General features: G+C 45.5%; 1 protein-coding gene across 3 annotated transcripts; it reads left to right on the top strand.

The window, feature by feature from the left end:
- Positions 1 to 3,436: 3,436 nt before the first annotated feature.
- On the top strand, positions 3,437 to 26,354 carry LOC143522699 (uncharacterized). 3 transcript variants are annotated; one of them, XM_077016453.1, is made up of 10 exons: positions 3,437 to 4,449; positions 5,114 to 5,386; positions 5,476 to 5,577; positions 16,633 to 16,944; positions 17,071 to 17,172; positions 21,124 to 21,435; positions 21,570 to 21,659; positions 22,520 to 22,618; positions 22,749 to 22,841; positions 22,975 to 26,354. In XM_077016453.1, exons 1-9 carry the CDS (start codon positions 4,059 to 4,061, stop codon positions 22,811 to 22,813), a joined length of 1,746 nt encoding a protein of 581 aa, XP_076872568.1. In that variant the 5' UTR covers positions 3,437 to 4,058; the 3' UTR covers positions 22,814 to 22,841; positions 22,975 to 26,354. The 3 variants fall into 3 exon arrangements, with proteins under 3 accessions (XP_076872568.1, XP_076872570.1, XP_076872569.1); XM_077016455.1 differs by having other exon boundaries at positions 3,437 to 4,522; XM_077016454.1 differs by having other exon boundaries at positions 3,437 to 5,386.
- Positions 26,355 to 26,647: the final 293 nt, after the last annotated feature.

Genomic DNA, 26,647 nt, shown 5'->3' with positions numbered 1-26,647 from the left:
GCACTGTAGGTAAAACAGCGTGTATAAATTAGTGATAACTGTTCTTTTGCAGCAAAAAAAAAAAAAAAAAAAAAAACATATTACTTATTCTCACATTAGTAGATGTTGACAAATTATAATGTATGCGTCAGTTCACGCTTAAAATAATGAACTGTCAAGTATTAAATAAATCATACCCAATCTTATTTTTATGACACCGTGGAGCAGTTGAACGTGCTCGGACAGGTCAACGCGCGACTTAACTGGTAGGACACGGATCATTCAGTGGATTCTGCTATGGCGTCGGAAGGATTCATGTCCTGAGGGAGCCCCGATGACCCAACTCAATCTTCTTAGCTGATTATGCCACTCGGGAGACAGAAACGTTATCGATTTCCACGGGTGACCCACTGGGTGAGACAAACATGCCCTCTCGCCACAAACGTGGCAGGGGAAGCAAAAATCACATTTCATTTTCACGTATGCACGGACGATGTCAACAATAGTTACCCGGCGTAAAATGGAGGAAAGGAACTCGCCTGGACGCAGAGGCGCGCGTCTGAAGCAATCTACACACAAACAAGTCACGTGCGTCGTGAACGCGCTCTGCCTGCAAGCCGTCACTGCTTTAAGACATCGACAAATGCGCTCGGGCTTTCTATTTATTTATTTGTTTATTTATTTCTTTACTCGCTCTCGCGCTTCGGGGGAAATTACTGCCAAATGAGTTAATGAGTTCGTCTATGTGCCGCCGTGCCTCCTGTCAGAGATACAAACTACACCTGCATGGGCAGCTCTGTTAATTGCGTCCGTTTTTCTCGCCTTGTTTTTTTATGTGGAGGCTGATAAATTCTTGGCCATGGCAGCGGAGATGGATCGAGACTTCGAGTACTTTTTCCTTGGCCTGCGCTGGCCAAGAGCGATCATCTTTCAATATCGATTTTGCCATCAGCACCAGAGAGAGAGAGAGAGAGAGAGAGAGAGAGAGAGAGAGAGAGAGAGAGAGAAAGTGGCCTCAAAGACAGACACAGAGACAAAGACAGAGAGGAAAATATTTTTGACTAATGATACAATTTAAACTCTCTCCAGATAAAAAACAACAACAAACAAAATTGGTTTCAATCTGGAATTCGCAACAGTAATAAATGATTTCCTGATGTTTGCATTGATTTTCCTCATTTCATCAGTCCAGTAGAAGGTGACATGCAAACCTTAGCACCATGTATAACCCGTATAGTGAAGGCTTTGGCTGATGATGATGGTCAGTGGATCAGTGATCCCTACTCTCAAAAGGCCAAACACTGAACAGACTTTCACACCAGCAATAATAAGCACTAAAGTATGAGTCCCTGTCCCAGAGCGGTGGACTAAGCCTTTTTGGGCTGGATCTCAACTGTTCACTCTGCCAGTGTAAACTCTTCGGGGTGCAGCTCCTGGCTCTGCACCAGTGTTAACAGGCCAGAGATTTGACCAGCCAACTGGGGACCCTGTGAATTCTGAGGACCAAATACAGGGAACACTGCCAGGAATAGAGGGTGTCGGTGTGTTTGTGTGTGTGTGTGTGTGTGTAAGTGTGTGTGTGTGTGTGTGTGAGAAGAAGCAACAACTAGAATAAGATTAATAGTAAGAATGTGTGTGTTATGAGTAAAGGCCCTGCTGGGTCCTGAGCCCCAGCTGTAAGGCCCCTGAGTGGGCAGGAGAGGCTGGACCTGCTGCGTGCTCCCCTGGAGCTCCAGTCGAGGCCGTCTGGACTGGAAAACAAACCTGTGCACCTGCCCAAGCCCTGCAGCTGCCTCCACACAGAGCCCCCTGCTGGTGTTTGTGTCCACCTGCTTCACCTCCACCTGTTGGCCCACTTACAGATCTATTTCAGAGCGGCCCCACGCGAGCTTGCCGAAGGACAGGAACCTGAAAGAGGAAGGGCAAGTCCATCTCCGCCCCGTGGCCTGTAGCGTCTAAGGCAGCGTGGGCAGGAAGGGGCTAGCTGTGGCGTACAGCAGGACTCTCCAGCGTGGGCAGGAAGGGGCTAGCTGTGGCGTACAGCAGGACTCTCCAGCGTGGGCAGGAAGGGGCTAGCTGTGGCGTACAGCAGGACTCTCCAGCGTGGGCAGGAAGGGGCTAGCTGTGGTGTACAGCAGGACTCTCCAGCGTGGGCAGGAAGGGGCTAGCTGTGGCGTACAGCAGGACTCTCCACAACTGAGGGCACACACAGCAGTTCCATGACATGAGGTGTCAGAACGATGGCGTATCTGTCAGCTCTTATCTGTGAGACAAGCGTCCGGGGCAATTTTACTAGCAGGGAAAAGTCTGGAATGATTCTTGCTGACTTTTGCTAACGGTCCTTGGGGTTTTATTTAAAAACCTTGGCATAAGATTTCCTGATGGTATGTGCACCAGTGCTAATATTACTGTTATCCATTTACACTACAATTTAAGATTATAGTATGTGTGTGTGTGTGTGTGTGTGTGTGTGTGTGTGTGTGTGTGTGTGTGTGTGTGTGTGTGTGTGTGTGTGTGTGTTAGTGGAAGGTTGCTCGGGTAGAGGTTCAGATTCTGTTGATCGAGTCCTGGGTGTGTGTGTGTGTCTGTGCGTATGTGTGGTTACTTTGTGTATGCGCATGTGTGTGTGTGTGTGTGTGTGTGTGTGTGTGTGTGTGTGTGTGTGTGTGTCTTTAAATGTATTATGCCTTGCAGTACACACTAATGAACACTAGTGGGCTGTATAGGACTGCACGTTTGAGCCAGCATTTTCTGCTGGTCCTCCATGCAGTGCTTATATAGGCTGGTGTTGGATGTAGTGTTTAGCTCCAGTTGGGTTTATTCCCCCCATGTCTATGTTCCCGTTGGTGTCCTGCTCTGTGTCTTGGTACTGTCTAGTGGCTGTGTGTGTGTGTGTGTGTGTGTGTGTTTGATATCGTTGAATTGGTGTAATGTCCTTTGTAATTAGTATTATCGTAAAATCGTAACGTAAAATGTTACGGGGGGGGGGGGGTGTAAAATGGACACAGCGAGAAAAAAAGACGGATTTAAAGTGTGCAGAAACAGTCTAAATAGTCGTTTGAACTAACCTAGTGAAAACCGGGACATTAAATGAATTTTTTTTTTGCCGGGACCAAATATTAAAGATATGGACCATGCTGCGCCACCATCAGGCCAAAGTGGGTCTCTGTACTTAAGCGCGGTCCCGCAAACAGACTACACCATTCTGCCAAGTTTGGTCTCCCTGGGCCTTACGGTCTAGGCTGCAGTATGCGTTTTATCCGGAGAAAAATAATAAGAAGAAGAAAAAGAAGAAAAATTCGAGCAATTACAATAGGTTTCCCACACTATGTGTGTGAACCCCAAAGAAGGAAAACCGGGACAAACCGGGACAGCGACGTGAAAACCGGGACAACCCTAGGTGGCAACCCTGTAAGGTACAGAGGCCAGGGTTGTGAACAGCTGTAATGACCTGACATATGGATGCGTGTTCTACAGGCGGCACTCTCTCCGCTAATGAGCAGATGTCCATATTGGGACACTCAGGAGAAGCCGTCCTGCTGCCCGGCTACGGGGCTGATGCATTGCACAGGCCTAACCAAACGATCTCAAATGGGAATTCAGACGGATTGCCAGTGGCAAATCTAAACATCCTTCAGAGTTCCGATGTGTAGAGCTCAGATTCTGGGTTGCTTCAATCTGCTCATGACAGCCATGACTAACTGAGGAGGGTATAAGTGTCCTTAAATACATGAACACACGCTTAAATACATAGACGAATACTGAAATACACAGACGCACACCTAAATACACGGACGCACGCTTAAATACACAGACGAACGCTTGAATACACAGACACACACTTAAATACACAGACACACGCTTAAACACACGGACGCTACCAAGATCCAAGTGCAGCACATAACGCTAACAAGACGAGGTGAAATGAGTAACACACACAGAGGAACAAGCACACAGGCTAACAAACACAAATGTTCATACTGCACACAGGACAGTCTGTGGGTGGAGTCAGGGGCAGGAGCACCGATACTGATCACTGAGAGACATCATAAGAATTCACTAACACGGAGAACTCGGACATGTGGATGTTGGTCTTGTTCGCAAGACTTCTACACCCAACCTCCACCAACGCTCCATACAGGGCACTGTTTCTATTAATATACATGCATGTGGTTTCACAGACACAGTTGATATGTGTGTGTGTGTATGTGTGTCTTGAAGCATCATGTCACAATACAGGAAATGACAGCAAGAGCCGTCAGCAGTCAGAAGACGACGCAGCACTGTGTGGTTGGGGACGTCTAAGAACTGCTAAGAGTTCTGGTGAAGTTCATCTGTTCTCAGTTCCTCTCTGCTGGGTGGACATCAGGCTCTGGAGAACTGAAGTAGTGCTGAGAGACGTCTGGAGACACTGTGTGTCCACAGTGGTAGTGGAGTTCTGGGTGGAGAGTTGTCAGTGTGTGTTGGGAGGTCAGTGTTGTTTCCATAGTGACAATGCTGCTGAGTGTGTGTGTTTTCTTCATTGTGCTTCATCTCACTGAAGGTGAGTCTGAAATTCTATATTAACACTGAACGAAACTGGACATTAGTGTGTGAGTCAGTGAGTCGTTCAGACCTTTTCTCTAAATTAGTGTGTGAGTTTGATTCAATGTCCACTGCATATTGTGATTTGATTTTAAACACACAATAATTCAAAAAGACAATCGTAATAATTAAATATTTTATTGGTACGTGTTTCTACAGGCTGCACTGTGGTAAAAAGTAGAAGTCAATTCCATATCTGATTCAGAGATTCAGTCCTGCTGCCCTGTTACTGCACCAACACACACACCAGACCTGAGAGATTCACCTGGGAGAAATACAACACAAACAGACACACATGGGATGTGATCTCCAGTGAGAGTGAACAGTACAGAAACAGAGTTCAGCTGGGTACTGCTCACTCTCCAGGAACACACAATAAACAATCCATGTACAGAAACACTAGGAACATTCTGAAGATCACCATGGAGATGTACTTTTGAATAATTCCAAATCTACCATTAATCATGTTTATTCTGATCATATATGTTTAATTTGAACTGTGCATCTGTAATGATGAGCTTTCATACCTGTGTGTTCAACTACTGCACAGCCACAGTGAAGATTATACAGGGTCATGTGGGAGGGTCTGTCCTGCTGTCCTGCTCCAGGACTGGACTACACACCAACACTCCTACATGGACCTTCAGAGATAATGAAATCTACCCCACTGACCAGACTCAGCGTTACACTGGCAGAGTTCAGCTGGTTACTGATTCTGCAGGAAATCCCTCTATACGCATATCACACCTGACTGAGGATGATAAAGGAGTGTACAGATGTATCATTGGCAGAAAGACACGCACTGTAGTTCTTTTCATTAAAGGTATAAGAAACTTCAGTAGTTTTCATTTAGCCCACATGCATCTGATGATTTTAATCAGATCTCTCTCTCTCTCTCTACTTTTACTACAGGATCTGCTCCAGTGACCAACGTCCAGACTAGACCTGAACCTTCAACCACAGCATCATATCAAAAACCTACTGGACCACACAGCACAGAGACCCCAGTGAAAGGTAAGATGACATTGATCTGATGTATTTTGGTAACACGTCAAGATATTACAGGTAAATTTCACTTAGTCCACATGCAGTTTGCTGTGTTGAACAAACACACACTTACACATGCAGACATGCACACTCACGCATACACCCACCACCACTCCACCTACACACCTACAACCACCACCACTTTACATTTACATTTTATGGCATTTGCCAGAGCCCCTTATCCACAGCGACTTACATTTTATCTCATTTTTTATACAAGTGAGCATTTGAGGGTTAAGGGCCTTGCTCAGGGGCACCTCAGTCATGGCCTCAGGTCTGGGAATCGAACCCACAACCCTCCGATCACAAGACCAGTTCCCTAACCACCAGGCCATGACTGCCCTACACACCTACACACCTACAACCTCCACCACTCCACCTACACCCATCACCACTCCACCTACACACCTACAACCACTTCCACTCCACCTACACACCTACACCCACCACCACTCCACCTACATCCATCACCACTCCACCTACACACCTATAACCATCACCTCTCCACCTACACCCAACACTACTCCACCTACCACTCTACCTACACACATACAACCACCTCCATTCCACCTACACCCAACACTACTCCACCTACACCCACTACCACTCTACCTACACACCTAAAACAACTTCCACTCCACCTACACTCACCACCACTCCACCTACACACATCATAGACTTAACATGGACTTAACAGATTTGAGCTGTAATATTATACACCACCGTTACCATTATTACTCCACATTCTCCATACTTTACAGGAGTTCAGTTAAATATCTCCATTAGTGTAGTTACACACCTCTGTTAGTGCAGTTACACACCTATTAGTGCCTCTATTAGTTACGCACCTCTGTTGCTCTCAGATGAGCAAACGAGGGACAAACAACCAACCGACAAACTAGTCCTGGACTTACGAGCACGATGGGGCATGAATACTAAACAACAAAGTAAATACCAACAATAAATTAATTAAACAAAATGAGAGACTGAACTACAACTACGCGTGACAAAAGATACAAGATGAAAAACGATACAAAGTACGAGGGGAGAACACAAGCTAAACAGGGAACTACCAAACACGAAACAAACTTCTAAAGAAACGAACAAACCAGTTGAAACGGGGATGACAAAAACCATGTTAACATGAATGTAGACTAGGAACACTCCAGAATGACCAATGCATGAACGCCAAAATGTCACGATTAGTCCTTCCCCTGGCTGTCAATCATGTATGTTTTGTTTTGTTAGCCATGTGCGTTTCGTAGTCCCGCCTTGTGATTTGTAACCTTTCCCCTCGTGTATTCAGGCGTTTCTTGTTGTATTGTGTTTCATCTAGGGTGTTACGGATTATTGTTTATTATTTTACAGGATCGTTGTTGGTGTTATTTTCTGTGGATTATTGTTGTGGTTTGTTCTATCATGGCTATGCATCTTGGTTATGTTAATGTTTTGGACTCTTTCTCGGATTTGACCGTGGCTTGCTTATACGACCCCTCTTTGGGAATGCCCTTTAATAAATCTCACTCCTCTCAGCGTTTGTGTCCGTCTCAACGCTCCAGCCTAGAACACCCTCCCTGGGAAGACAGGAGAACCCACAGGAACATTAATAGACAGAGGCCCAAATGGGAAAAGGGAATTCGGGATACACACAGGGACGGACACAAACACAGGCACAGACACACACAAAAACTGTGCCAGGCATCCCGCCCGTGCCGCGAACCCTCTGTTGGGTGCAACGCGGTTGGCAGATGCCCCTGCAGCTTTCTTAGGGGACATGCATCCAGTCTGTCCGGAGGCCCTCGGGGGGCCTGCCGACTCCTGCTCTCCTCTCTCCGAGGACCTCACAGGGGAACTTCACCTCCTCCTTGGGGTCGCTCCCTAGGACTGGTTGCACTTGAGGTTTCTTCCACCTCCATCTTCTCCTCCGCATCCCCTGAGCTCCATGTCATGGACTCCTCCGGGCTATAGCACTGGGAGCGGTCCATTTCACTTCCCTCGAAAAGGGAAGGAGAAACGCCCTCCGCCGGGCCTTCTTTCTCCTTCACGGTTTCCCCGGAGCGCTCCGATGGAGGTGGGCTCACCTCCTCCTCTTCGGTGTAGGATTCGACCTCTGAGAACTCCTTCCCCGTGCACGATGCACCATCTGAGTACTCTGAATGGTCGGAGTACTTGGACAGAGGAGGGGTCGCTTCCTCTCCGTATCGCATGGCAGGAGCAGAGTACAGGGATGGAGGAAGGCTGTCTACCTCCTCACCCTCACCATAATACTCGGTGGGGGCTCCCTTCTTCCTCCTCAAACTCGCTCTCAGGGGTCTTCTCCGCTGTGCAAATTTCCACGGCGCCTACTCTCAGGGGCGAGGAGTCTCTGTTGGGAGAGCGGTGTCTCTCCCCCCATATCCTCACCACGGCTTGGCAGAAATAGTCTGCCATTGACTCCTCCTCGGTGTCTCGAGCTTGACACAGCAGGTGTGCACACAGGGTCCTGCTGCATGTCCTCGGCAGTCACTGGGGCTTCGCGGTGGTGTGCAGGGGAAGAGGTATGGTGGTGCCTGCTGGATCTCTTCCCCTTCTTGGCGCATGTCGTATAACCTGGCATCTTGGTCGGCTTGTCTTTCTGTGACACTCGGGGCAGGGCGAAGGATGAAGCACGAGTCCCACGGTTTCATGAACGTCACTTTTAATAGTACACAAAATAGCGCAGACAGTGCACGAGAACACGTATACATAAAGTGAGGCGAGACTCAAACAAAAACGAGCACGGGACACTGCGCGAACGCACATTAAATAGACAGACCACATAATCCCTGAGTGATGATGAGACAAGCCACAGGTGAGACTGATGAACATGCTCGGACACATCCACACCCATGAAGATCCACAGACGCAGACGACTAGACGTAGACAACGTAAACACATGCTCAAAGGGGAGGCGTCAGGGGCCGTACCGTGACAATAAGTTCATGGAAAACAATGTCCAGCCAATAAGGAATCAAAAGCAGGAGTATAAATACAAAACCTAACAGAGAACTAAACTGAATAATAATAATTATTATATGTATAGCACCTTTCATGCATACATGCAACTCAAAGTGCTTTACAGAATGAATAAAAAAGAAACATTAAAAAGAAGCAAAGATAAGAAGACAATTAGATAAGAAGAAATTAAAGATAAAAAGGAAACAAACACAATAAAATAATGTAACAAAGTGACAAATTATAAAATAATAAACAACATAATGTAATAAAGTAACTAAGATGGAACAGAGTTGGAGTTTCTTAACTAAAAGCAGATCTAAAGAGGAAGGTTTTGAGACTCTTCTTAAAGCTGTGCAGGGATGAAATGCCTCTGAGCTCTTCAGGAAGAGAGTTCCAGAGCTTTGGGCCATAGTGGCTAAAAGCCCCCTCGCCAATCTTTAATCGGCTTTTAGGAATCACCAGTAGATTACTGTTTGAAGACCTGAGAGACCTGACTGGAACATATCTAACCATCATTTCAATGAGGTACAGAGGAGCAAGACCATGAAGAGATTTAAAAACCATGACTAGAACCTTAAAATCTATTCTAAAGCTGACAGGTAACCAGTGCAGTGAGTGGAGTGCAGGTGTAATATGATCTCTCTTTCTCCTGTGGGTCAGAACCCTTGCAGCAGCGTTCTGAACTCGCTGTAGATGAGAAATAGAGCTCTTTGGAAGAGCAGATAGCAGAGGTGGGGACTCGGGTCACATGACTTGGACTCGAGTCAGACTCGAGTCATTAATATTAAGACTTTTGACTTGACTTGAAAAAATATTCAGAGACTTAGACTTGACTTGGACTTTTACACCAATAACTTGGGACTTGAATTGGACTTTAACCTGTTTACTTGCAAAGACTTGAATTTTATTTTACCCCAAATCTAAATTTTAAAACGCATATTAATATTTATAAAGTGCGCCCCATTAATTTCATTTCCGTCCTTCTGACTCAGACCGGTGTTACACCAGATTCTGTGACCGTCGAGTTTTGTGACCACAGGGGGCGCTATTTCACAGTTTCTGTTAATTGCAGAAAATTGTCAGACATCCATGTCTGTATATCATCTATGCAGTGAAACAGTAAGCAAATTGATTTAGGGCTTTAGGTTCTAGAGAAATGTAAAGTTGAGTGTCATCTGCATATTGATGATAACTAATACCATGTTTGGTAATGATATGTGGTAACGGAAGCATATATAGGTTGAACAATAACGGCCCAAGAATTGATCCTTGGGGTACGCCACAAGTTATTTTTTGACGTGTGGAGGAAGAGGTACCTAATTGCAACATAGTAATCACACCCAGTTAGATACGATCTAAACCAGTCTAAGACTAAACCACTAAGGCCTACCCAGCTCTGTAGTCGATCAAGAAGTATTTCATGGAGAACTCTGTAACCAGACTGAAAAATGTCATTTATCTGATTTACTTTGACATAATCATTCAACTGGCTTGACACTACTTTTTCAATGATTTTGCTAAGAAAGGAAAGGTTAGATATAGGTTGATAATTATTGAGAATTGTGGGATCAAGATTTCTGTTCTTTAATAGTGGTTTAACCATTGCAGTTTTAAAAATATTAGGGAATTCACCCAATTGCAGAGACTGATTAACAATTGTTAGAACTTCATTAACTAATGAGCTCAGAACCTGCTTGAAAAAGCATGTTGGTAAAGGGTCCAGTTCACATGCAGAGGATTTTAGTGATGTGTGTACTATTGTGTACTATTAAATGTCACATCAAGTAGTGTTACCATGTCAACTTCTTGGAAATAAGACATATTAAAGTTAGGCTGAGATATATGGGTTGATGGTCTATTAGTGCTTGTTGCTATGTTCTGCCTTATACTAGTAATCTTGTCCCTAAAAATATTGCAAACTCATCACATTTTTCAACTGAAACAGTTTCAGGGAAGACACAGGAGGTGGGGTTTACTAGCTGATCTATACTTCTGAACAAGGCAGCTGAGTTATTATTGGATAAATTGATTAAGATAGAGAAGTAGTTTTTCCTTGCTGATTTCACTTCACTGTTGTAATTCTGCAATGTTGTTTTATAAATATCAAAATGTACTTGCAATTTTGACCTTCGCCAACGTCTCTCAGCCTGCCTACAATCTTGCCTAAATTTTACAATAGATGGAGTGTTTCTCCAGGGCATCTTAATTTTACCGAAGATAATTTAAGTTACCTTTGGTGCCACAGCATCAATACAGTTCCTAGCTCTGTGTGTGAATGTTTCAACTAACTAATTCCCATTTTCTGAGGAGGGGGGGACTGTATCATGTCTGTGAAGGCCATGGCACTGCCCTCACTGAGATAACGCTTGGTCATTGTGCGCCTTTCACACAAAGTGTTCTAGTAGATAATGACATATTGAAAAATACACCAAAATGATCAGAGATTGCAAAATCAGTAATTTCAGTATTATTAACCTCTATGCGTTTAGAAATGATCAAATCTAAAATGTGGCCGTGTTTATGAGTTGGGCCTGATACATGCTGCAGACATCCCAAGTCTCCCTGAAGTTGCGGGAGTCTCCCGCATTTCGGTAGTGGCTCCCTGATGCCTGCGAGTCACATATAATCTCCCGGAATTCAGAACGAGTGCCCTAAGAGTGCACTGCACACAAACGCGTACACATGTGACAGACTTTTTTTCTCTTAGCCTGTTCTCTGCGCTCAACAACTTACACTCGACCCCCCTCCGCTCAACAACGTACACTTAACCCCCCCCCCACCCCTCACACACACACACCCCCCGGCTCAACAACTTACACTCGCCACCCCCCCCGTTCAACAACTTACATTACAGGTAACCTCCCTGAACCTCCCATTTCACTGGGATCAAATTTTGTTTGTTACAATGTTTTGTACTACTGTGTTTTCTTCTGTTTACATTTTTATTTCAATTCTGAGAGCCATGCCACCGGCTATTTAAAAGAACTGGAATATAAACACTGGCTAGGAGCATGGGTTCCAGTGTATCAGACCTGAGAATTCACTGAGTGTGCAGGAGAAGTAGGTGAGTTCCTACAAGACTGCAGACTGTAGAGTTGCAGAACTTCATCACTCTCCTGGAGTTTACCTCTGAGACTGTGGACAGATTCTCTGACAGGAGATGGTGAGCCCCTGTAACTGACATTACTGACATTACTGCTGGCAGTTGGGTTCAAGTTCCAAACGCATGTGAGTGATTCCATACATTAGATTATCCACAAGCATTTGAGTCCCAGCCTTGTTAGGGTGAAGCTGACCAGGTTTAAAAAGCTCAGGACGTCTCCAAAAGATGTTGAAATTGTCAATGAAGTTTACCTTCTGATGTGCACAGGCTGTAGTGAGCCAGCTGTTTAGAGCCAGCAGTCTGGTAAAGTGACCACTGTCCTGGCGTACATTTGGTATCGGCCCAGAAATGAACACTTTCAGACTGGGAAAACTCCAGAATGTCAAGCAGATGGTTAAAATCCTGTTTCAGAATCTCAGACTGTTGTTTCTCGCTAGAGCCGACATGCACAATCAGTCTTTCCATAGCTGGATGATCTTGCAATATACATGGAATCATGGGTATCACTTCATAGACCAGGGGTACTCAAATAGAAATGATGACGGGCCACATTTTATTTTTTCAATCACTGAAGGGGCCAGTTACGGGGGGGGGATGTCCCCAGCATCGTCTTGAGATCGTGGTGCGCGATTTCAAAATAAGAGCGGATAGCGCGATTGAAAAAAAAAAATTCCTAAAAAAAAAAAACACTTTTCAAAACAGCCAGAAATAGATGGCCGCTATTTGAGTATGGGGGTCATAGACAGTAACATGAGGAAAGCAAAAGGCCTTAATACTGTTGCTCCATACATCTCTGATGACTGAGTTCCCAATCAGCAAAATTTTGGGCTTTGGAGGTGTTCCTCGTCTCCTTTCACCGTTATTGCCTCGGCGGCTAACATGGTTACCATCCCGATGGCTAACATGGTTAGCGCCCAGATGGCTAACATGGTTAGCATCCCGATGGCTAACATGGTTAGCATTCTGACGGCTATTAGCATTCTTATTAGTTAGCTGTTGATTGGCATGGTTTGCAAGCTGGTGGTTGGGACGTGTGGCCGCACTGATAGCTAAGACTCTTAGCATACTTGTTAGCATGCTGCTGGCTAGCACAGTTGGCAGCCTGGTGGTTGGTCCGCATGTGGCCAGAATTATTTGCATGCTGTTGCTTAGCAGCCAGACTGGAGTTGGTTCTCTGATGCTGATTGGGGTGTGCTTGATGTCCTTGATGTCCTGGAGAGGGAGGCAGTATGTTGTGGTGAGACTGCTACTCCAGTTGAGGTGAGAGCTTCATATCTGTTATCTAAAAGAATGTTCTTGTAACGCGTTACTCCGCCCCCCCTCATTCACTTTAGTTTATTCGTCGGTTTTAGTGTTTCTTGCACCGCCTAGTTACCACACATGTCCCAGCGAGATTGTACCGTGTTTGGTAATAGCAGGAGAATAAGTGTATTACATACGCTTGTTGGCATATTAAGATATACTTCAAATATATGCTAGTTTGGTTAGTATCTGCTCCGGTAGCTAGCTTAGCCAACAAGCTATGTTATATGTAGTAGTTTATTTTCCAAAATCTTAATGTCTTTACGTTCTCTCAAGCTTGCTGCTGGAATTACAAGAGGTGGTACATTTCTTATATATTTGTAACTTATATATGTATACAAATATTTGTAATGTGTAGAGTAGCTATAGGCCTATGTGTATTTGTATAAATATGTAGTTTACTACAGCTGTAAGGTCCTAGGGTTAGGATGGATCTCTGGAAAGGCTCGTCTCTCCTCATCTCAGTGTTCCTCGAGTAGGCGGGCAGCCATGAGGAGAACAGGGAAAATTAGCTCTATATAAGGACATATACAGGACAGATGAGATTATAAACATTTCTGGAGTGTGGCAGCAACTCCGGCATTAAATTCAATTACTACAGCCTAGCTCACAAAGGCAGAACCAGAAGGTAACATAGACTTGGGAGTAGGCCTGTGTTGAAAAAATCGATTTTCCGATTCAGAATCGATTCGCATATGATGATCTGATTATCGATTCGTACGTCCAAAGATCAATTTTTTAGTGAACTTTTACCCCCGCCTCGTCACTGAATTCACGCAGGCGTGCTCGGTCTAACTAACTGTAAAACAACATGGCGACGGACAGTGACGGTAACGACGATAGTCAAATCGGCAATCTAAAAACAGAAGGACAGTTTATCCAGTGTCAGTGACTATTTACATTTAGTCCATGTCACTGACAGTTTACCCAGTGTTTTTACAGTTTAAAAAAGTTAAAAAATGCTCTTGTAACGTTGGGCGCAAGGCGATGGACGAGACAGAATCCTTTGCACTTTCCAAATCGTTACGTTTATTACATTTACCGAAGCGCAGACAGCGCACATAAAACACGTTTACATAGAACATGTGTGACTCAAACAACGACGAGCACAGGACGCTGCGCGAACGCACATTAAATGGACAAACCACACAAACCCCACGTGATGACGAGACGAGCCACAGGTGAGGATTATCACAAGACGCACCCGCACCCGCGGAGATACGCAGACGAGTAGACGCAGACAACGTTAACACACGCCCAACAGGGAGGGGTCGGGGACCGTAACGTGACAGTTCTGTTATTATATTCTTACTTTAAAGAAAAATACACGTTTACATTTTATACTTTCAGTTTATTAAGTGTGAGCACTTTTAAAATAAAAATGCATTTGGTAGCAACAGCTTTTGGGTGACTTCTTAATTATTTCAATCATAATAATAATGCACTGGTTAGTGTCCCAGTAGGAGTCCACTGTTGCAGATATAGACACCTCAAAGATGTCCTCTGTTTATTGTCCTGGATTACCTTTCTTGAAGGTAGATTTATGATTACCCTTTTCACCAGTCTTCCAGCCATCAGTAACTACCAACTACCAGTAACTATTTGCTGATTAATATTGATATAATACTAGTTTTAACATGTTGCTTCTGTACATAGTCAGGAAACAGCTCAAATAAATACATTTTTAATAACACTAAACCCCGAATTGGATCGAATCGGATCGAATCGATTAAATCGGATTAAATCGAAATAAATCGATTCTTAATCTTCAGAATCGGAATCGGATCGATTCTTGGAATTTGAATCGATACCCAGCCCTACTTGGGAGCATTCTGAGACATTGGCATCCATCCACTACACTGTCAACAAACTTGAGTGACCACAGGACATTAAATGACAGCAAGAGTAGCACTGTGTGGTTGGGGACGTCTAAGAACTGCTCATGATAGAATTAACAGAAACAGTGTATGTCCACAGCAGTGTTGTGAATAATGCCGTTAAAAATAACGGCGTTAGGTAACGGCGTCATTTTGTCAGTAACGGAATAATATAATTAATTACTTTTCCTGTCGTTAAAACGCCGTTGACGTTACTGGTCATTAAAAGCGGTGTGTTACTATATATCGATATACTAATGCGAGCGGACCGCTGCCCAGGCTAGTGAGGAGTAACAGATCCTGATTGGTCAGTTCTCCGTGTAACACCCGTTTAACTTAACAAATCAGTAAGCGATTGGCTAAGGCAGCGTGATGATAGCCAATCAGAGCCAGTGTTTTTACACGCGCGCCCAAGCACGCGAGTGACACGACACAAACAAAGAAGAGGCCGGAAGAGCGTCAGGTGCAAGCCGAAGAAAATTTAGCATTTTTAAGGCGATATAAACATTATTTAAGAAAATACTTGAAGTTCCTGAATGTCTACCAGACTGGGTATTTGATTTATTTAATTAAGAATATAGGTTTAATTGTTAAGTTTACTTCTGTTGTGAACAAACCAGTTGTCTCAGGTGGAGAGAATTTAATTTAATTTCATAGATGTAAATGCACTTTATATAGTGTAACTGTTTACTTTTTTTTTTTTTTTTTTTACAAAGATTTGGGATTTTAAAGGATTTTTGTCACGGTGACAGCTCCGGACCCTTCCCTGTGGGCGTGTCATGACGTCGTCTGCGTGCTGTTATGTCCATGTTTGTACTTCCGTGGGTGTGGGTTGTTTGTGAGCGTGTTCGTTTGTTACACCTGTGCCTTGTCTCGTGGTCACGTGGGTCTGTGTAACTCACCTATTTAATGTGCGTTCGCGCAGTGTCGTGTGCTCATCTTTGTCTAAAGTTCATGCCTGTGCAAACATCGCATCAGCGTGCTTGCTCCGCTAGTGCTGGACTTTACGTGTTTTTTGTTCATTAAATGTTAAGTGTGCATCGCAAAGACGCTAGTTGTGTCTCATCCTTCCTCGCACACACCAGCGTCACAATTTTATCCTGCACTGGTCTGTGGATGTGCAATAAATATCAAAAGTTAAACAACTTTCTGATCTACTCATTTCAACTGACTGTGAAAACTGCTTTAAAAAAAACGTAATTAATTGGCATATAACCTTTTTTTAACTGTAACGCAAATAGTTACTTTCCCTGGTAACGAGTTACTTTTATTATAGAGTAATTCAGTTACTAACTCAGTTACTTTTTTGAACAAGTAGTGAGTAACTATAACTAATTACTTTTTTAAAGTAACGTTCCCAACACTGGTCCACAGTGGTAGTGGAGTTCTGGGTGGAGAGTTGTCAGTGTGTGTCCACAGTGGTGGTGGAGTTCTGGGTGGAGAGTTGTCAGTGTGTGTCCACAGTGGTAGTGGAGTTCTGGGTGGAGAGTTGTCAGTGTTTGTTGGAAGGTCACTGTTGTTTCCATAGTTACAATGCTGCTGAGTGTGTGTGTTTTCTTCATTGTGCTTCATTTCACTGAAGGTGAGTCTGAAATTCTCTATTAATACTGAATGAAACTGGACATTATTGTGTGAGTCAGTGAGTCATTCAGACCTTTTGTATTATCAGTTTGTTTCATTGTCCATTGCATATTGTGACAATTTTTTTATTGTGACACAGTGACAACCCTAATCAGTATAATGTACTGGTATGTGTTTCTACAGGCTACACTGCGGTAAAACGTAGAAGTCAACTCCATATCCGATCACATGTAGGAGACTCAGCACTGCTGCCCTGTTACTGCACCAACACACACACCAGACCAGAGAGATTCACCTGGTATAAAGTCCAAGACTCTAGTTACACAGAGATCTCTAGTCAGAGTGAAGAGTACAGAAACAGAGTTCAGCTGGGTACTGCTCACTCTCCAGATAATCACTCTCTACTCATATCACACCTCACTGAAGAGGATGGAGGATTATACAGGTGTTATATTGAAGGGAGTGAATACACAGACGTGAAACTCACTGTTGAAGGTAAAACACCTTTGATCTGTATTTCAACTGATGTGATAAAACTCATTTTAACCCTTATGTTGCTTTTTAAAACACACATTGAAAATGGCTTTCAAATGCTCCACTTTCTCTCTACTTTCACTACAGGATCTGCTCCAGTGACCAAAGTTGAGACTAGTCCAGTATCTTCAACCACAGCATCATATCAAAGACCTACTGGACCACACAGCACAGAGACCCCAGTGAAAGGTAAGATGCCATTATCTGATGTATTTTTGTAACATGTCAAGATATTATAGGTAATTTTCATTGTCCACATGCAGTTTGCTGTGTTGCTTGGTTGAGCACACACACACACACACACTCACACACGCAGACTTGCACTCACACATGCAGACATGCACACTCACACACACACCCACACATGCAGATATCCACATATATGCAGACATGCACACTCACACACACACACTCACACATGCAGACATGCACACACACATGCAGACATGCACACTCACACATACACACACATGCAGACATGCACACTCACACACCCACACATGCAGATATGCACACACACACACACACATGCAGATATGCAGAGTCACACATGCATGCACACTCTCACATGCGCACACAGAGTAAGAGAGAATCTTGTATTACTAATAAGAATGACTTGTATTACAGTTGATAAATAACACTATGATGTAGGCGTGACCTGCAGTAGTCGCTGATTCGACTATAGTCGACTATACCCCCTAGTCGACTATGAACGTCATAGTCGAATGTACCATTCTAACTGCATGGTAGTGCCCAAGGATGCTGCTAAGAATTAGTTGTTTCATGAAATGTCTTTGTTTTCGTTATATATAGCCTTTTGTCAAATAAAATCATCCTAATTTCTGTTACTACACATTAATAAATCACACCCTTGCACAATCCAAATGAGCGGAGCTGAACACACTACAGGTTAGTCAGCATCTGCCGAGAATATAATGGCTAATAAAAAAACTTCAAAAGTATTTTGAAAAAGATAAAGATGAATCAAACAAAGTAAAGTGTAAGTTATGAACGTCTTTCATTTCACACGACAACAACCAACATGGCATACCATTTAAAACGCGTAAGGCGAAAAAAAACCAGTTCAGCCGTTTGTCGCTTTGATCGTGTCGTGTCGTCGCCTATAAGTAGGCCTATAAACATTTTTTGTTGTTGTTTTTAAACCCTGTTACTTGAACCTTTCCTTATAAATTTTTTGCTGTTGTGTGGCAATTTTTAAAATATTTTCAGGCAGGCATATTTTATTTAAAATATTTTTGACATTTTGCACAGTGCCTGTCTGACAGTTTGATATGCGCACTGCGTACTGACAGTGACTTTTTTTTGTTAATGTTCTTTAACGTTTTATAAAAAAAAAAAAAGTAATTAGATAAAAGCTGAATAAAGCCAACCTACCATGTTTATTCATGTATCTTGCTTTAGGTTTTTACTTTGAAGTGGAAAAAAGTCCTGAATGAGAATGGGATGCTGTTTAAGGTGCTCTAGATAAAAAAAAAACAGATTCGACTATTAGTCGACTAAAGGGAAAATCTGACGAATTAGATTCGACTATGAAAATCCTTAGTTGAATACACCTCTACTATGACGTAACGTAGGGCTAAACCTGATATAAATGTGATTTTCAATGACATGAAACGAGGGGCTGAACAGGGGCGTGGAAACTAAGAGTAGAAAACACACATAGTAGGAAAACACAGAAAACAGACAGATGGGGCTCTGATTGACAGAAGAGGAGGGGTGATATGTTACACGTAGCAGAGCAGCACTTTGAGTGACTGTTTGGCGTTTCTGAGTGACTCTCTGAATTAATGAGTGCCCCCTTTCTGACTGGACACCCATGCTCCGTCATCCCTGGAGTAAAATTCATAAGTCTGGTATTTAAAACAGACTAAAAGCTGAATTATATGTTCGCATCTGACCGTAGTGCTGGACCCTGCACACTGCGTGCGAACCTGTACGGCAGGCACGTTTATACTGGACGTGTCATCTGTGCAGGGTTGTCCGTACCGATATGTCTGTACCGATGTGTGGTAGTGTAGAGGAAAACCCCTCAAAAACGGGGGAAGGAACCTGACGAATTTTAATGTTGCGTTGTGTTACAGGTTTGAAAAGTGCTGGAATTTTGGCTAAAGTATTTGAAAATGCTTTAAATTGAAACTTTAACTTTTGAGGGGAGGTGTTAACTGAAAGATGAAAACACATGCAAAAGGTTCACAAAACCACACGTCCCAGCGAGATTGTACCGTGTTTGGTAATAGTAGGAGAATAAGTGTATTACATACACTAGTTGGCATATTAAGATATGCCTAAAATATATGCTAGTTTGGTTAGTATTTGCTCCGGTAGCTAGCTTAGCCAACAAGCTATGTTTTATTTAATAGTTTATTTTCCAAAATCTTAATGTCTTCACGTTCTCTCAAGCTTCCCGCTGGAATTACAAGAGGTGGAACATTTCTTATATATTTGTAACTAATATATGTATATCGTAATACAAATATTTGTAATGTGTAGAGTATAGGCCTATACTTTCAACAGCAAGTGTCTTTTATTAAATGTGCCATATTTAGTAAATTGTGATTTTTTACACAACGCAATCAAAATTTGTCCTCCGCTTTTAACCCATCTGTCCAGTTAACACACACACACCAGTGATTACTAGGGGGCTGTGGTGCACACATGCCCAGAGCGGTGGGCAGCCCTAGCCCGGTGCCCGGGGAGCAGTTGGGGTTAGGTGCCTTGCTCAAGGGCACCTCAGTCATGGCCTCAGGTCTGGGAATCGAACCCATGACCTTCCGGTCACAAGACCAGTTCCCTACCACCAGGCCATGACTGCCCCATTATTATGAACACACCACTCATTTCACCAACCAGCCTCTGCTCTTGCTGACAGCCACCTCACTCAGCCACGTTTACTTCACAGTGATTTCCCACATATCACACGCTTCAGTATCCCCGAGCGTGTTCCCCATGCCCCCATAACTTCCAACAACAGAACAACTGCATATCAATTAACACTTTAACAGTAATGTCTATAACTAGTCTCCCTTCTCCACACATTGCCCAGCATCCTCTCCGATGAGGGCGGGGCCTGTAAGACTGCATACCTAACACTGTCACACAGTCCCCCCCACATCTCCTCCCGCTGCGTCACCATGGTCAGTAGCCAGCTCCCCCTCCCTTGTCTCTGCATCGCTCGCAGTGTGCGTCACACAGCCTTTCCACAAGTCCCTTAACAAATACCGGGCCAGGTTCGCACTGCGTGGCGGCGTCGGGGGGGCGCACCGAACGCGAGGTCCACCGGCGTGCGCAGTTCTCTGCCAAACATGAGGCATGCAGGAGTAAGCCCGGTAGACTCCTGCACAGCCGAGCGGCACGCAAGTAGAACCACGGGTAGGCGTACGTCTTTCTGGTGCTCACTGGTAACCAGTGGCGAACTGGGTCACCAATGTTTGGTTACATCGTTCTACCAGACCGTCCCCCTGCGGGTGCAGCGGCGTGGTCCTGGGCTTCTTCACCCCCAGCAGCTTGCACACCTCCCCCATCTCCTTGGACACGAAATTCTGACCTTGGGCGCTATGCGGCCTCTCAGGTACTCCAAAACGGCAAAAGAACTCGTTCACCAGTACCGACGTGGTTGTGGTCACGCTCTGATCCGCGATAGCATACGCCTCAGGCCACTTCGTAAAATAGTCCATGGCTACAAGGACCACAGTGGTGGTGGAGTTCTGGGTGGAGAGTTGTCAGTGTGTGTCCACAGTGGTGGTGGAGTTCTGGGTGGAGAGTTGTCAGTGTGTGTCCACAGTGGTAGTGGAGTTCTGGGTGGAGAGTTGTCAGTGTGTGTCCACAATGATAGTGGAGTTCTGGGTGGAGAGTTGTCAGTGTGTGTTGGGAGGTCAGTGTTGTTTCCATAGTAACAATGCTGCTGAGTGTGTGTGTTTTCTTCATTGTGCTTCATCACACTGAAGGTGAGTCTGAAATTCTCTGTTAATACTGAATGAAACTGGACATTAGTGTGTGAGTCAGTGAGACGTTCAGACCTTTTGTCTTATCAGTTTCATTGTCCAATGCATATTGTGACCATTTTAAATAATGACAGTGACAATCCTGATCATTATAATGTATTGGTATGTGTTTCTACAGGCTGCACTGTGGTAAAACGTCAATTCCATATCCGATCACATGTAGGAGAGTCAGTACTGCTGCCCTGTTACTGCACCAACACACACACCAGACCTGAGAGATTCACCTGGATGAAATACAACACAAAGAGAAACACACTGGATGTGATCTCCAGTGAGAGTGAACAGTACAGAAACAGAGTTCAGCTGGGTACTGCTCACTCTCCAGGAAATCACTCTCTACTCATATCACACCTCACTGAAGAGGATGGAGGATTATACAGGTGTTATATTGAAGGGGATGAATACACAGACATGATTCTCACTGTTGAAGGTAAAACCTTTGATCTGTATTTCAACTGATGTGATTAAACTCATTTTAACCTGTATGTTGCTTTTTAAAACACACATTGAGCATGGCTTTCAAATGCTACACTTTCTCTCTACTTTCTCCTCTTTCTGCTCCAGTGACCAAAGTCCAGTCTAGACCTGAACCTTCAACCACAGCATCATATCAAAGACCTACTGGACCACACAGCACAGAGACCCCAGTGAAATGTAAGATGCCATTGATCTGATGTATTTTTGTAACACATCAAGATATTACAGGTAAATTTCACTTAGTCCACATGCAGTTTGCCGTATAGCACCTTTCATACATACAGTACATGCAACTCAAAGTGTTTTACAGAATAAATTTAAAAAAAGAAACATTAAAAGAAAGCAAAAATAAAGACATAGGAAAATATTAAGAAATTAAAGATAAAAAGGAAATAATGTAATAAAGTGAATAAAGTAAAAAGATGGAACAAATTTAACTAAAAAGCAAAGATAAGAAGACAAAAATAAAATATTAAAATAAATTAAAGATAAAAATGAAACAAACACAAAATAATGTAATAATGTAATAAAGTGAATAAAGTAAATAAGATGGAACAGATTTTGGGTTGCTTAACTAAAACTAACAGCTAAAACGTGCACACTCACACACACACACACACACACTCACACATGCAGACATGCACACTCACACACATGCAGACATCCAGTCACACATGCATGCACACCCACACACACACACACACACACATGCAAGCACACCCACTCAAGCAGTCATGCACACTCACACATGCGCACACAGAGTGAGAGAGAATCTTGTATTACTAATAAGAATTACTTGTGTATTACAGGAGATAAGTAACACTATTACGTAACCTAGTGCTAAACCTGATATAAATGTGATGTTCAACCTGTCAAAGGAGGCAGCGAGATTAGATTTTTAGATTAAACACACAACACTGAGAAGCATCATAGTCTAGATTATTTAGACTTTTAACGTCCTGAGTGTCCTCTGTGATCTTTCAATGGTCTTTGTGCTATGGCTCTTTCTGGAGACTCACACCTCACTGATGTTACAGACTCTCCTCAGACTCCGCCCTACATCCCTGTTGCCATGGTCACTGTGATCTTCCTCCACATTATCTTTGCTGTGGTCTACTGCACCAAGAGAAACAAAGGTACAAATCTCATGGTGAAGCTGTTATAATCATGTTATTTTGTCTTTGTGTCCATTAACATCAGTCTTACCTGGTGCAGAGTCAGATCCTGAATGAACTGAGGTTTTCTTGTTCAATTGATCTGCTTCAGTGTCTGAAAGGAGCAGAGTTCACTATAACACTGCTGAGGGAGATGGAACAGTTAGTCTACAGTAGAGAAGAAAACCTCAAATCAGCAAATCAGGTACAAACCTCATAACAAAGTGTCGTATCCATATTGTTTTATCTCTGGTTTGGTTTCAGCATTCATGTGACCTGCCACAGTATCACTTCCTGGTTCAACTTACACTCTTTGTCCTCCACACTCTCTTTGGCAGACCCCACCAGAGTTCACTACAGCACTGCTGGACCAGATGTGGCTCTGCAGTAGAGAAGATAGACACCACCCCCACCCCACCTACACCCACCACCACTCCACCTACACACCTACACCCACCACCACTCCACCTACACACCTACACCCACCACCACTCCACCTACACACCTACACCCACCACCACTCTACCTACACACCTACACCCACCACCACTCTACCTACACCCACCACCACTCCACCTACACACCTACACCCACCACCACTCTACCTACACACCTACACCCACCACCACTCTACCTACACACCTACACCCACCACCACTCCACCTACACCCACCACCACTCCACCTACACCCACCACCACTCCACCTTCACACCTACACACCTACACCCACCACCACTCCACCTACACACCTACACCCACCACCACTCCTCCTACACACCTACACCCACCACCACTCCACCTACACCCACCACCACTCCACCTACACACCTCCACCCACCACCACTCCACCTACACACCTCCACCCACCACCACTCCACCTACACCTACACCCACCACCACTCTTCCTACACACCTACACCCACCACCACTCCACCTACACACCTCCACCCACCACCACTCCACCTACACACCTCCACCCACCACCACTCCACCTACACCTACACCCACCACCACTCTTCCTACACACCTACACCCACCACCACTCCACCTAAACACCTCCACCCACCACCACTCCACCTACACACGTCCACCCACCACCACTCCACCTACACCTACACCCACCACCACTCTTCCTACACACCTACAACCACCACCACTCCACCTACACCTACACCCACCACCACTCTACCTACACACCTACACCCACCACCACTCCACCTACACACCTACACCCACCACCACTCCACCTACACACCTACATCCACCACCACTCTACCTACACCCACCACCACTCTACCTACACCCACCACCACTCTATCTACACACCTACAACCACCTACACACCTACAACCACCACCACTCCACCTACACACCTACACCTACCACCACTCCATCTACAACCACCACCACTCCACTTACACACCTACACCCACCACCACTCCACCTACACACCTACACCCACCACCACTCCACCTACACCCACCACCACTCAACCTACACCCACCAACACTCAACCTACACCCACCAACACTCCACCTACTGACCTACACCCAACACCTAGTACCACCACTCTACCTAGACTACACCCACCACCACTCCACCTACACATCTACAACCACCACCACCTACACACCTTCCATGCAATAATCTCAAAACACAAATGCCATTATGAAACTCCTATGTGATGTTTTGAGAAGGCTCAACCAGACAATCTTTATATCTGACAATCTGTGGAAAAAACTCTGATCTCAAGAATGGAACAAACCAGTTGAAACGGGGATGACAAAAACACAAACGTAGACTAGGATTAATGTTGCCGGCCACAGACCTAGGGGAACCTTGGCCAGGCACAAGGTGACGTGAACTCCTGGGATGACAGTATGATGGCAGAGGGAGAGAGCCGCAAAGATAACGTAGCTATTGTAACTGACCGTTCTCCCCATCAAGATCATATGTGATGCTTCCCACCTCATCACAAATGTTGAAGCCAGATGGCCAGGATCCGTGCGTTCATTGAACACGCTAATTTTTTCGTGAACGTTGAACTGAACGCAACACATTTTTAAATAAAGAACTTGAATGTGAATTGTTTCTTATTATGTGTCATGAACAGCAGACACCATTGAAAACTGAGTGACATCTGTTTTCTCTTTTTAAATGCAACGAGAGAAAGATCTTCCCTCCTGTATTCTCGCTGGTGCCGCTTAATGTGACGCTGTGGTGCTGGAGGAAGCAGGAGGCACGACACGCGTCTTGCAGTGGACATTAAACGTTTAATCAAAACACAAACACACAAAGCTCAGCACATACGGTGCAAGCACGCTGACGCGATGTTTGCACAGGCATGAACTTTAGACAAAGACGAGCACACGACACTGCGTGAACGCACATTAAATAGGTGAGTTACACAGACCCACGTGACCTCGAGACAAGGCACAGGTGTAACAAACGAACACGCTCACAAACAACCCACACCCACGGAAGTACAAACATGGACATAACAGCACGCAGACAACGTCATGACACGCCCACAGGGAAGGGTCCGGAGCTGTCACCGTGACAGAACCCTCCACCAGGGGCTCGCTACTCCCGGAGCGTCCCGCGCAGCTGGGAAGCCCCGAACCAACACCGACGGGGCAGGTCCGGAGCCGCCGGGATCATGATCCTCTGAGAGCCGTCACCCCCGACGGCGGGAACCGCCGCGAACAGCTCTAGCACACCTTCCCTGGGAAGACAGGGGAGAATACATTAAACAATGGCACGCTGACAAACACACACACTGGCACATGAAACACAAGAGGAACGAACGGGAAAAGGAAATTAGGGAGACACAGGGGAATAGACAAACATATAGGGACAGGCAGCCATGGCATCGCTCCGGCTGCCTGCCAAAGCGCACACGGTGGCGCTATCCCTCCAGGGAAAGCAGGCTGGGTGGGCGCGGCAGGCGGAACAGGCGGCGGAGTCCCTCCTGGAGGTGCAGACGCCGCAGGCGGTACAAGCTGCGGAGTCCCTCCGGTCCTCGGGTTCCGACTCCGCGCGCGCGTTGCGCCGCTCGGGGCTCCCGCTGGCCTTGCTCCAGGTGGCTTCCCTCGGGGAGCTTTAGTCCTCCCTCTGGGCGCGGCTGGAGTCCTGGTTTTGCGCCGCGCGCCGGCTGGTGTCCACGGCGGCTCCAAGGGCACGTGACGCACCCACCATGGAGCGCTGGCTACACCAGGACCCCCCTGCTCTCTTGGAGATGCCTTCGCCTCGCCCCCTGACGTCTCCATCTCCTCCTCGCTCTCGGAGACGCTCCGACCCAGCGACATGGATTCCTCCGGGGTCGGGCAGCGGGACCAGGCCATGCTGCTTGCCGCTGAGGAGGACCGGGGAACCTCCTTCCTGAGGTGCACAGTGCTCCCCGAACGTCCCGAGACGCTCTCCACCCCCTCGCTCTCGTCCTCGCTCACAAAGGGTGATGAACACACAGACGGAGAGCGGCTGGCGTCCTCCCCCTCTCCGTAGGATACGGTAGGAGCCGAGAATACGGAAGGGGGAGGACTGACGTCGACCTCCGCTTCGTGTCGCTCTGCGGAGAACGTGTGGCTGGAGGGAAGAGAGCTGGTGTCCTCGTCACCCTCCCCGTAGTCTAGAGTAGACTCGGAACACACCGATGGGGGGTATGTCTCTTCGTCTCCCTCCGCCTTGCCGTAGTCCAGGGTGGCTTCTGAACACTCCGACGGGGGATAGGTCTCGTCCTCCTCCTCGCCCGGAGAGTCCGTTTCCCCGAACTCATCCTCGGGAGGGGTGAGGGACAAGGCGCCCGCACCCACCAGAAATGGCTCACCGGTCTCCTCCTCCTCGGGGAAGACCGGGAGAAGTGCGCTGTCTTCCTCTCTTTCGCAGGTGCCCGTTGCACGGGGTGGCAGGTCCACGGACGCGGGGTTCTCTCTCTCCCTCCACACGCGTACCGCGGTCTGGCGGAAGTGTTCCGCCGTCTCTGCATCCTCCGCGTCCCGCGCAGAGCATGT

The sequence above is a fragment of the Brachyhypopomus gauderio genome, chromosome 9 (assembly GCF_052324685.1).
Source record: "Brachyhypopomus gauderio isolate BG-103 chromosome 9, BGAUD_0.2, whole genome shotgun sequence".
Taxonomy (NCBI): domain Eukaryota; kingdom Metazoa; phylum Chordata; class Actinopteri; order Gymnotiformes; family Hypopomidae; genus Brachyhypopomus; species Brachyhypopomus gauderio.
Note: the sequence above shows the minus strand (reverse complement) of the source record. Positions and strands in the feature narration are given on the sequence as shown.

Bases quoted from the DNA above. Each gene is read 5' to 3' on its own strand.
- LOC143522699 (XM_077016453.1), top strand. From the start codon at position 4,059: ATGTGGATGTTGGTCTTGTTCGCAAGACTTCTACACCCAACCTCCACC. The intron at 5,578-16,632 runs GTAAGATGACAT...GTGTTTCTACAG, and splicing joins CACAGAGACCCCAGTGAAAG to GCTACACTGCGGTAAAACGT. The intron at 22,619-22,748 runs GTACAAATCTCA...GATCTGCTTCAG, and splicing joins CTGCACCAAGAGAAACAAAG to TGTCTGAAAGGAGCAGAGTT.